Source organism: Anopheles arabiensis, chromosome 2, assembly GCF_016920715.1.
Source record: "Anopheles arabiensis isolate DONGOLA chromosome 2, AaraD3, whole genome shotgun sequence".
In the NCBI taxonomy this organism is placed as follows: domain Eukaryota; kingdom Metazoa; phylum Arthropoda; class Insecta; order Diptera; family Culicidae; genus Anopheles; species Anopheles arabiensis.
Window position 1 is genome coordinate 52,586,857 of NC_053517.1, and position 12,938 is coordinate 52,599,794.

At 41.9% G+C, this 12,938-nt stretch overlaps 1 protein-coding gene across 1 annotated transcript; it reads right to left on the minus strand.

Moving 5' to 3' along the window:
* Positions 1-6,400: 6,400 nt before the first annotated feature.
* LOC120908421 (odorant receptor 49b-like) lies at positions 6,401-6,762 on the minus strand (the record flags this gene model as incomplete). Its single annotated transcript, XM_040319390.1, has 2 exons — positions 6,401-6,499; positions 6,568-6,762. Coding segments are annotated over 2 exons (261 nt in total), but the record flags the coding sequence as incomplete, so codon positions are not given.
* Positions 6,763-12,938: the final 6,176 nt, after the last annotated feature.

Genomic DNA, 12,938 nt, shown 5'->3' on the forward strand with positions numbered 1-12,938 from the left:
TACAGTCTCTTCCATGCATTTCGATTGTATTATAGCAGTTCCACGAGCGACAACGTCCAGAGTTCCTCCGTTAGCAGCAACTCCTTTACTTGTTGCGTTTTGAAGGTTTCTCAATAAATCCTTGTTGCTAGTCATGTGCGCATACGCTGCCGAATCCAAAATCCACTCGTTAGCTTCACTGTTTCCAAAATTCGATAGCACCGTACACAACGTTGTTCCTCCTTTTCGATCATCCTTGCAGAATTTCGCAATATGACCATACCGGTCACATTTCCTGCATTGCGGACCTTTCAACGAAGAAGGCTGCTGTTTAGGCTTGAAAACTTCACGACGTTTGTTAGTGGCTAACGTTTGAACATTTTCGTTACGTAGTGACGGTCTCTCTTGAAGAAGTTTTGTCTTCACATAGTCACCTGTGATTGCCCAGAACAACAGAATTCTCCATAGCCAAGATCATCGGTCGATACTTTTCCGGTAAACCAGCCAAAAGAATCGTTCCTACCCATAAGGCCCGTGTCTGTGCTCCATCGCGTGCGATTTTATCGCACGTGCTGTCAAACGCTTTTTCGTATAATATTGCGATTAATTGGATGATTTGAATAATATAAAGATCATGAAAAATTAAGTTGAGATTGTTCCTACAAAACACCACACATTTAGTTTGACAGATAAAATCGGATGCGGCGTCCGACGAAATCAAAAATTTTTGATTCCGTCGTACGACGAAATCGCACGTCCGACGTTATCTGTCAAATCCCATATAAAATTTTGACAGGCCTTCCGATAAAATCGCATCCGATGGAGCACAGACACGGGCCTAAGTCGGGCAATTTGCAACGAATGGCATTTAGTTGATTTGCCATGGATATTACCTGATTCACGTATGAATTCATTGAGTCACATGTATCCAAATCAGACTTAATCAGCTTGTGAAGCAAGCCGATTTGCCTAGTGAGCCTTTTATTCTCAAACGCCATTTCGAATGTGTGCCAAGCAGATCGAGCCGATCCCCCGTCTTCAATATGGACATAGATTGTTGGGTCGAGTAAATGGATGAGCTTCAATCTGGCTTGCAAATCCTTTTTTCGTCCACCGTTTTGAAAGTTCCATCCTTTTTTTGCGCAGGTTTTACTACTTCCCAAAGTCCTTCGAGTTGTAAAAACGTTTTAGCAGCAAACTTCCAGGTTGTCCAATTTTCCCGACCGAGCAGACGGTCAATGGAGGGAATACTTGTCGAACCGACGAAACTTGTCGAGGAATTGCTTGAGCTAGGAAGCGCCATTTTTACTAAACTTTCTAGATTCAAGTCTTCGATATTCTAGATCTTTAATAAATTTTCGAGTCTGGGCCCATAACCTGTAGAGAGTAGCTGTGTAAAGGTTGCTGGTTGGAACAAGACTATATTTAAAGAACCTCACATTAATAATCATAGCCTACTATTTTTCTCAAAGCTTGCTCTTCAACAAAAAATAAATTTGGATTAATGTTATAATACAAATAGCGTAATGATTTATGAATTAAAACATTATTCATTTATAAACTCCTACACGCTATAATTTCCTTTTCTATAATTCATTAAATCCTGATTTAGATTTGATTTTAATTAATTGCCCTTATGCAAAGCGCCAAAAAGGTATTAAACAAGGTAAATATCATTTGTCATCATGTGCAAATAGCATATTCCCTAAGTACAAGTAAACATATTAATTAGTGATGCGCGTTGCGTTCCGAACCTGCCAGGTGCGATCCGTTCCAGCATGCAAGCATCCGGACCGCGATCCTTATTTTTAACCCAAGCAGGTTCAAACTGAACCTGTTGCTCCCACCGTTCTTTGCGATCCGACCTGAACCGACTGTTATCAACGATCTTATCGATCCGATCTGAACCGGCTGCTCTCAGCGTTCTCGGTGATCTGTGCTGGGCCGATTGCTCTCAGTGCTCTTTGCGATCCGGCCTAGAACACACGACATTCTACTCTCTTTGTATTGATGAGCCGGTTTGCCGGTTCAATTTAAACCTGTTTCTCTCAGCGTTCTTTTCGATCCAGTCTGGAACGCACGATCATCTGCTCTCTTTCATACGATGGGCCGATATGGTACGTACAAAGAAAGCAGGTAAAATCTGAACCTGTTTCTCTCAGCGTTCTTTTCGTTCCGGTAAAGAACGGCGTTCTCTTCTCTTTTGCTTCTTTCTAGTATGCACACACACACACATTCTGTCTATGTGAGTGATAACAGCGCAAGCCATACTCTCTCAGTCCAAGAGATAACGGTACAACACCTGAGCCGTGAAGCCAGAGAAGGATAGAGATTTGTGGGTGGGAAGCTAATCGCCAAAATTTAAAGAGACAATCCTGCACTAGCGGTAAGCGCAATGAATGAAATGTTTCTTTTCTGCCATATGGATGTTATCAGTATAGGTGCGTTATTTGGACTGCATTGTGGTAGTCAATGAATTGCTATGTGTCTGGTGCTAAGCTGCTTCATTGCGCATGCATCTCCAATGAACTCGTTTGAATTTTTACCTGAGATCTTCTTTGTGCAACTAAATATTGAGGGTGCATGACACGTTTAGCCTTCCGCAATAATTTCTTTAAAGCCGTTTATCGCCCCATGAAACAGCGCTATTCTTATGGACAATTAAAGGCACTACCGGACACTTTCATATGGGTAGTTCACCGTACAGTATAATGTCAACCCTACAGAAACAACTTAACAGTCTATGTATTTTATATAAACCAATGTTATTCGATGCTATCTGCTTCTATTAAGAAATATTAATTCAATCAGTGTAGTGTAATTTAGACCATACGAAATTTAAAAAAGCGGATTAAACTTGTAAGCTTTTGGATTTTGCATCAAAATGTCATATGCGTTGCAACAAATTTCTGATTTACTTCTTTATTTAGAAGTATAAAAAGGGAATAATGATTAATTTTAGTAAAAACAAAAACAACAAAATGCTTTAACCTTTTAATGAAAAAGGAGCTGTATAGGGGGCTACTTAAGTTAAGCGTTTATATTTTAGTAGAAGAATAGTTTTACACATTCAGTAAACTATTATTTAACTTTGTTTTAATTGTAACTGTGTGATTACTGCACAAAAAATATAATACACAATATTCAATGAATACTTTCAAGTTAACCATACATAAAGTGAGCAACTGAAAAAAGCGTAACCATGGCAGATCATCCTGCGTTCCATTGAACCTGCGTTCCGCGTTCCGTTCTTTTTCTCCAGATTGGCAGGTTCGTTCCGTTCCTCAATTTTCGGAACTATTCTCATCACTAATATTAATAGATTAAGAATGCATAAAAACTGTGACTCGAAACCCTGTATAGTTTATTGTTAATTGTATTATGGGTACAGTCAAGAATTAATTGTATTATCATAATCAAGATCTTATCGCGATCATCACCATTGGCCTAAATCATAGTGGAGTAAGACTGTGCTTCATAGGATCATAAACAAATCGACGAAGCCCCCCGCGGTCGCTAAGTCTGCTTGAACCTGCAACTGTACCAAACACGACCCTCACCCCGTAGCATGAACTGACTGCGTCGTATCAAATAAATCGCGAAAGTCTTTATAGGCCAGTATGACCGCGTTGAACGTTACGACAAATAGAAGAATATAGGACATGAAGTATATATATAGGCCGGTCTCGTAGTACAGTCGTCAACTCGTACGACTTAACAACATGCCCGTCATGGGTTCAAGCCCCAAATAGACCGTGCCGCCATACGTTGGATTGACTATCCTGCTATGGGGGGAAATCAATTAGTCACTGAAAGCCAAACCCACAAGAGGTAAAGGCAGGCCTTGACCGACAACGGTTGTTGAGCCAAAGAAGAAGAAGAAGAAGAAGGACATGAAGTGCAAAACATATTTTAACTCACGCGGCTGCTGACCGCACCGAAAGAGCTCACAACCCCATACAAACACATTGCAAAGAAATACATTGCAGTGTGCATAAAGAATGAAGTGCAATAACGAATATTAGAACAGATATTAGATTATATGATTCTACATCATTAGGGGCCTTCACGATTCTAGTTAGTTTTTTGTATGGAGTTTGACAGTTGGAGGCTGAAATCATGTAAACAATCCATACAAAACCACACAAAAAACTAGCCTGCGATTTTCAGTCTAGAAAATTTTAGCCTAAAAGCTAGAATTAGATTCGAGTACCTGCTCGAAAACACGGGTTTGTTTACATTTATCCCAAGGTGCATTAAAGAAATCAGGTGATCGAATCTGCAATCAAAGTGTATGTAGTCCAGGTGGTCTCATAGCATTTTTTATAACCAAATTTGAATATCACTTTTTGACAGAACAGGTGAAAACTTTTGTTCAAATAAGCTTCCTGGAGGCTTAACGAATACTCAAAACACTCTTAACATCTTCATTCAGAAGCAGAAACTATAAAAATCAGCCTTCTAAATTCATACACCTTGGGATAAGCCCACTTGTATATTATACTCACTTAGATAGCAACTCGAAAACTGCTATACAATGCAAACAGCTGACAGGCTGAAATTTCAGCCTACGAGCTTCAAACGGAAAGGGCCCCATTATTATGTTCACACGCTTCTATCATCAACAAACAGACACTCTATCATTAAATCCATTATTGGGGGCCTTCACGATTCTAGTTAGTTTTTTGTATGGAGTTTGACAGTTGGAGGCTGAAATCATGTAAACAATCCATACAAAACCACACAAAAAACTAGCCTGCGATTTTCAGTCTAGGAAATTTTAGCCTAAAAGCTAGAATTAGATTCGAGTCCCTGCTCGAAAACACGGTGTTGTTTACATTTATCCTAAGGTGCATTAAAGAGATCAGGTGGTGGAATCTGGAATCAAAGTGTATGTAATCCAGGTGGTCTCATAGCATTTTTTCATAACCAATTTTGAACATCACTTTTTGGCAGAACGGGTGAAAACTTTTTCTCAAACAAGTTTTCTGGAGGCTTGACGAATACTCAAAACACTCTTACAATCTTCATTCAGAAGCAGAAGCGATAAAAATCAGCCTTCTAAATTCATACACCTTGGGATAAGCCCACCTGTATATTGTACTCACTTAGATAGCTGCTCAAAAACTGCTAGGGTAACTGTACCAGTTTTCTGCAGGCTAGTGCAGCAGTTTCACAAAAATTGCTCACACATCAATATTTTACATTATTTTTCTTGAAAGTGTTGTTATTCTGGTTGATAAACTATCATGGTATGTTACAATATTTTTTAATTGCCGGTTCAAAGCCCTTTTTCATAAATATTCGTGAAAATGCAAACATTGATTTTGCTCCTATTTTCGGCAGTTTGTTCCTATTTTCGGCAGGCTGTGTTCCTATTTTCGGTAGCGCGAATACGGGTCAGAAAATGTTTGTATCAATGTGAATATGTACAAAAAAATGTTTAAAGCAATTTAACACTCTTACTTTCCTAAGATTGGTGTTGAAAAGCATTTTAATTATTAATTTTATGTTGCTTATTTTGGCCCGTTTTGACAGCCATTTTGATGCGACGTTTAAACAGAGCAGCCATTGACAGTTTGATGGTTATAGCGTACGGTGCGAACTGGCTTACAAATATTTATTTTTCTCTTAAGTTAGAGCAATTTTTGTCGTAAAATTGGTGATATTTGGTACAAGAAAGATCATATTATGTGTCGACATACGCATTGTAGTGTTTTGATCAATTTTAAAAGGAATATTCAGCCAAATTCAAAGTGTGTTATTGTTCCGAGTTTCGGCAGGAGCCCACAACATTGAGCTGTCAAAAATGAACATTTACTGTGTACCTATTTTCGGCAGCATTTAAAGTGAAAAATAACGTGATTATCGTGATTTTAAAATTCCGAACAAGTTAGAATAAATTAAATAAGCATACAATCTTTAATATACACCACTTTTTCATTGTTTTACTGTTCTGATTCTCTTAATCACAAAACCTGCCAAACGATTGGCTGACAGCAAAGCTGCCGAAAAAAAGCACAATTTATTTGATATTTTGGAAAATACGTAATGAAATGGTGTGAAACTTCGTATGTGAATATCAAATAAGTACACTTTCACTACAAAATTGTATTTTGTGAAATTTTTTACCGCATTTGTACAGAATTTCACGTTTTTAGCTACCCTGCCGAAAATAGGTACACTGCCGAAAACTGGTACAGTTACCCTATACAATGCAAATAGCTGACAGGCTGAAATTTCAGCCTACGAGCTTCAAACAGAAAGGGCCCCATTTACTATAGCAAAAAAGTCGAATCTTCATTCCTTTGTCGCTGTCAATCCCAAACGCACAAATTAAGGTATTTCATTTGAGATATTTTCGATATATTTTGCAAATCTTGCGTTTATTAGAGCACTGTCAATTATAATTGATTGCATACGCAATTGTATGATTCTCTACAATCCAAATATTTTAATTCACAGGGTTGTCCAAAAACTGTGACATCAATGTAAAGATTGTGTATGCCTGTTTAATCACCTACAAAAACACCAAAAGGATTGTTAGTTTATAAAAAAAACATTCAGTGCAAAGAATTCACAATTTACCTGGGTGAAGGAATCGCGTGTTACAACGAACAACTTGGCGGCAGTCAATTTCACCGGCTTATTTGCTCGCATCATCAAGAAACACATGTCTTTCTGTCTGTTCAGCTTCTGCGTGTACCATTTGCTGTGGAAAATTGCATCCGCTACTGCTTCGCTTTGCTCAATGAGCTCAGTGCCGAGGTAAGAGAAGGAAAAGGTTTAAAAAATACAGTAGCCAAATACGGCCATGGTAGTCAACAGCACATACACCTCATTGACAGCCTATAACGAAAGCGTTCCGTGAGATAAAAATCATTTTAGAAATTGAGATAAGATAACATTCAAAATTTTCATTAGGCAAGCATGAGTTCTTAACCATTTTAAGTTTAACTAGTATAATATCTAGCCGGTCTCGTAGTACAGTCGTCAACTCGTACGACTTAACAACATGCCCGTCATGGGTTCAAGCCTCAAATGGACCGTGCCGCCATACGCAGGACTTGACTATCCTGCTATGGGGGTAATCAATAAGTCAAAGAAAGCTAGCTAAGCTTACTTCACCAGTGGGTAGGCCTTGACCGACAACGGTCGTTGTGCCAAAAAAGAAGAAGAAGAAACTTCAACAAGCGACTCTAAGAATTTGATTATAAGCATGATCGACCAAATCTTGATTGAAAAAAGCAACAACTTACCAAAGACAGCACGACCATACCCAGACACAGAGCCAAAATGGTCGATATGTAAAGCAATAACATCTGCAAACTCAATATTTCCTCCAGTGTTTCAGCCGATCTGTAGTAGAATACACACTATCATAGCTACTGTACGTACATGTTATTCGAAATGTATTTGTTTCTTACCTAAGCACAGAATCATGCAGAGCTATGAATGTTTTAAGCTTGCCATTCCATTCCTTTTCATTACGACTTTGATGCGAAAGCTCGTTGGCCTGGATTTGCAGGATTCGAAACATACAGGATGTGGCATACACAAGATTCCATGTGAAGGTTTCAACGAAAACCAAAGCAAACCCATGCAACTCCAGTATGGCATTTAGTGTTAAATTCACTGGCAACCAAACCCAAAAGTTTGTACGCAGGCCGGGGATAAAATAGCTGCCAAACAAATCATCACAATTTCAGATTACAGTGTTTCAGGCTAATTTTAAGTTTTATTTGCCATTGCATACTTTGCCTCGATCGGTGTTGAAAGCGGCACGTCGTACGAGCCCGTCACGGAATATTTAACCACTATGAACAACATAGGAAATAAGCCATACGCAGCACAGTTGAAGCTTACTGTAGAACAGTAGTATTTAGTGAGCTTATGGGTCGATTTCGTTATGTGTCCCAATATGGTTTGAATCTCTAGATTTGGATTGTTCAGAACGGTGCTAAACGAACGTTGCAGATCGTAATACAGCTTCTCCCAACGACGAAAATGAATTGCGTAGAAGCACAACTTGCAGCAGATAAGAGAGAACACTATCTGCTCGTTAGCTGCCTTCATGAAACGTGTGATATTGTCCTGCGAGCTCACAAGAAACAACCAGCTAGGGATAAGCCATATTAGTGGATATATGGCAGTAACCAGCAAACCGAAGGAAGGAATCCTTTGTCCCGGGGAATCGTTCCAAAATCGAATGATTCTTAACAACTTTGTAGAGAGTTTTACCAGCGGAAATTCACCTTGCTTACTCATAATGTCAATTTTTGCTGTATTTTGAGGCACTGAGCGTTTATATTGTTTTACTATTCACGAATGAGTGCCGACGATCGACGATGAGTCTCCTTTTATATTGCTGCCAATTAAAACATCTGTAGGAGAAAAGGTAATAAAATATGTATCACTCTGTATTCCCTATTGTAGATTATGAAGGCCATACCTATTGTCAAGGTTGGTAAATGTGCTAGAAATTGACTGATTTAATTCCTAGCAATCCTTTCAACAACAAATCTACCACATTGGCATTTTCCATACATGCCTAATTGGCCATATTGTTGTGCCAAGTATTTTGATTGGATAGCTGAATAATTGGATGTGTTTGCCAATGTTCAAGCTAAAATAGCGACAGCCATTACTTGTTTTATTAAATTTAATAAACAATAAATAAATAACCACAATGGTAAGCTTACATAACTGCTTAACTCTCATTTAAATTGAATATATCTTTTACTTACTTACTTATCCGGCGCTACAACCGCTTTGCGGTCTTGGCCTGCCTCAGGAGTGTCCGAAACCGCTCACGGTCTCGCGCCTTCGTCTGCCAGTCCGTTATCCCGGCCTTAATGGCGGACGCCTCCACGCCATCTTGCCACCTCAATTTGGGCCTACCACGCCTCCTCTGTCCTTGTGGACGGCCTAAAAAGACTTTACGGGCTGGGTCGTCCGTTTCCATGCGTATAACATGGCCAGCCCACCGGAGCCTGGCGAGCTTTATACGGTGTACGACAGTGAGGTCGCCGTACATCTCGTATAGCTCGTCATTATAGCGGCTCCTCCATTGTCCTTCCACACATACGGGGCCAAGTATCCTTCTGAGCATCTTCCTCTCGAACGCGGCTAAGAGGGTTTCGTCAGATTTGGACAGTGTCCATGTCTCAGAGGCGTATGTGAGCACTGGTACTATATAGGTACTATATAGTCCCAGCTTCGTCCGTCGCGACAGGTTCTTTGAGGTGAACTGCTTTTTCAGGCTGTAGAATGACCGGTTGGCAGCCAGCATCCTTGCGCGCAACTCAGCTTCCATGCTATTGTCGTTGCTGACCTTTGATCCCAGATAGGTGAATTGTGGGACGACTTCAAAAGTGCGTTCACCTATCTGCACGTCACGCCTACGTAGATTCTGATTATTTGTTGGCGGGCCCGCTGATGTTGCCCCCATCAGTTTGGTCTTTGCCTCGTTTATCTGCAATCCGAGGTTCTCTGCCGCCTGCTCGATCCATTGGTAGGCTTCTGCTACATAGGAGAGCCGCAGACCAATGATGTCTATATCATCAGCGTATGCCAGGATCTGGGTTGACTTATAGAAGATGGTTCCCGAAGTATCCACCCTCGAGTCGCGAATGGCCCTCTCTAGCGCCAGGTTGAATAGGAGACAGGCAAGCCCGTCCCCCTGACGCAGACCTTCGGTGGTAGCAAAAGGCTCTGAGAGTTTTCCATCCACCTTTACCTGACAAGTAACGTTGGTCATAGTCATGCTAACTAGCCGTATCAGTTTGGCCGGGATTCCAAATGAGCTCATAGCGTCGTAAAGTTTTACCCTGGCTATGCTATCGTATGCGGCTTTGAAGTCTATGAAGAGATGGTATGTGTCGTTTTTGTATTCAGCCATCTTCTCCAAGATCCGCCGCATGGTGAAGATCTGATCAGTGGTTGATTTTCCGTTTCGGAATCCTCTTTGATAGTTTCCTACTATCTCTTCGACGTGCGGGACAAGGCGATCCTGAAGGATCAGGGAGAATATTTTATAGGCGGTATTCAACACCGTAATACCCCTGTAGTTGTTGCAGTCCAACCTATCTCCCTTCTTGTATATGGGGTAGATGATGCCGAGATTCCAATCACAAGGCATCGATTCGCTATCCCACACCTCAGTAACAATTTGATGAATCTCTTTTTCTAGTCGTGCACCTCCATTCTTGACCAGTTCGGCAGCAATTCCGTCGGTTCCGGGTGCCTTGTTATTTTTCAGCCGACGGATAGCCTTTCGTGTTTCTTCTATGCTAGGTGGCAGTAGCATGACATTATCTGCTAGTGGCGCTTCTAGCTGTTCGCTAAATTGGTCATTGAGTAATTCATCAAAGTACTGAGCCCACCGCGAGAGGACCTCTGGCTGGTTACTGACCAGATCTCCATCCTTGTTGCGACAGCAGGTTACCTTAGGTACAACGTTGTTTCGGTGACCTGCTATCGCTTGGTAAAACTTTCGTGTCGGTCCGTACGCCTCTCTGGTTTGCCCGAGTTCCCGCATGTTTTGCTCTTCCAAAGCATGCTTCTTGGAGCGGTGAACTCGTTTCTCTTCGCGTCTAAGCCGTGAATATTCCTCTGCGCATGCCCGCGTTCTATGCCGTTGCTGCATTGCTCGGTATGCAGTATTCTTACGTTCGGTCACTTGCATTCATCGTCGAACCAGCCAGATTTGGTGTTGCCACGACGTGGTGGGAGTATATTTCTTGCACAGTTTATTATTTTTGTTTTTAGAGCGTTCCACCTCTCGCTTGTAGTTTCGTATCTGTCTTCTGGTAGTAGAGACTCTTCTAAAGCGGTTTTGAATTCCTGTTGGACAGCAATGTCCCTTAGAGAGTCCGTGTTGAGCCGAGCCTGCGTGTTTTCTCCGCCCCCATTGGCGCGGGGGCGGGCGATTCTACAACGTATCACTAAGCCAACCAAGTAGTGATCGGAATCGATATTGGCTCCTCGATATGTTCTGACATTTAACAGACTCGACTGTCGTCGGCGGCTTATTAACACGTGGTCGATCTGGTTGAAGGATTCTCCACCCGGGTGCGCCCACGTAATCTTGTGGATTTTTTTGCGCGCAAATTTGGTACTTCCTACAACCAGATTGTTCGCTGCGGCGAACTGGACCAATCTACTACCATTATCATTACTGTGCTCATGCAGACTGTGACAGCCAGTGTATTGGCGGTACATTGGCTCCCTACCGACTTTTGCGTTGAAGTCCCCCAGGATGATTATGAGGTCATGCCTGGGGCACGCATCTACAATTCTAGCGAGGCGGCCGTAAAAAAGGTCCTTCTCCTCTTCCTCTTTATCTTCGGTAGGGGCGTGAACGTTTATGAGGCTTATATTAAAGAATTTGCCTCGCATGCGCAGGGTGCATAGCCTATCGTTTATAGCCTTGAAATCCATGATTGCGGGTTTCAACCGGGGACCTACGGCGAAACCCGTTCCGAGCACGCGGTGGCGGTCGTGGCAGCTGTAATATATGTCGTAGCAATGCTTACCACGCCTGTTGTGCACACCGTTCCCTAGCCACCGAATCTCTTGTAAAGCTACGAGGTCCATGCTCAGTGTGGCTAGGGCATCATCAAGTTTTTTCAAGGCTCCGGCTTCGCTTAGAGTGCGTACGTTCCATGAGCCCATTTTCAGAGTAGTCCGGGGGCATTGCGTATGGTCGGTATCGGGATGTCCGTTTCGAAAATTTCTGTGGCTTTCCGTAGTCGTTGATTCATGGGACTGGGTGACTGGCCCTGCGCCCACGTGACCGTTTTGTTTAGCGTCGGGTTGCCCCCCCGACGTTCAGGCACCCAGTTTCCCGGGATACCCACCCCCCTCCTGGTTCGCCATGTGCCACCATCCGCCCAAGGGGTTGGGTCAAGCCCGTGTACCCAAGCTTGGATATGTGGTGACACATGTTACCACTCTGCACGACGAGGACGTGTCGGAATAGGAGTTGGATGGGAGAGCCTGTATTATCCCTCAATGGGGCTTCGGATCCCATCCCATTACAGAGCTTGAAGATACCTTCACTGAATTATATGCAATTTTCCCTGTTCAAATAAATAGCAGACAACAACCGTTGACGCTCATTTTTGAATTATTGAAATATTTCACGTGTTTTATCAAATATGCTAGCTACCGCTAGATGACGCCAGTGTAAAAATAAACCCAACCGACAATTTCAAATATTTCCGGCGTAGGGTGTACGTCGTGTGAACGTTCACCCGACATCGGGTGATCGTCGCATTTAAGGCAATATACGATGAAGCGAAATTTTTTAAGCCGAAAATCACCAAAATTATAACAGATTTTCTGGAGTTTTGTGCTCATGGTTTTTGTCTAGGAAAATGGTCATAAAAAAGGTGGTTCAAAAAGTCGATACTCTCTCTCCCCCTTACACTTTCCTTGTGGGTACCGTACGATCCAGCCAGCTTTTCTCACATGGTAGCGGGAGTGATATCGCTTGTCTGCTGTCTTTTTTATCCGTTCACCCACATCATATATTCGCTTTGAGTTACGTTGCTTCCCCACGTCCTTCATTCCCACCTTTCCCTCAGCTGTTATTGGCGAATGCTTGACTTGGTTATTGTTTTTTCCTTCCCGTTTTTTTGGCTGCTTGATGCATTGCGCGTTGTCTACAGCCGTCATTCGAATCCGGATTTGATCTACGCTCCAGTAGTCGTGTGGATGTATGAATAGATTTACGGTCGGAGCTATTTGCTTTATCGATCGGATGCATGCCGCGCACGGGTTTTATATTTTTTTTTTAGTACAGTTAGTTGCACTTGTGAAAATCAATAATAATAATAATGAATCAAAGGACGATCATCAATGCACTAGCACACACAGCATATCATGTTAAGCCAACCAATGCTTAAAATTGTCAAATATTGAAATGAGGGATGATGTCTTTGAACACATTTTTC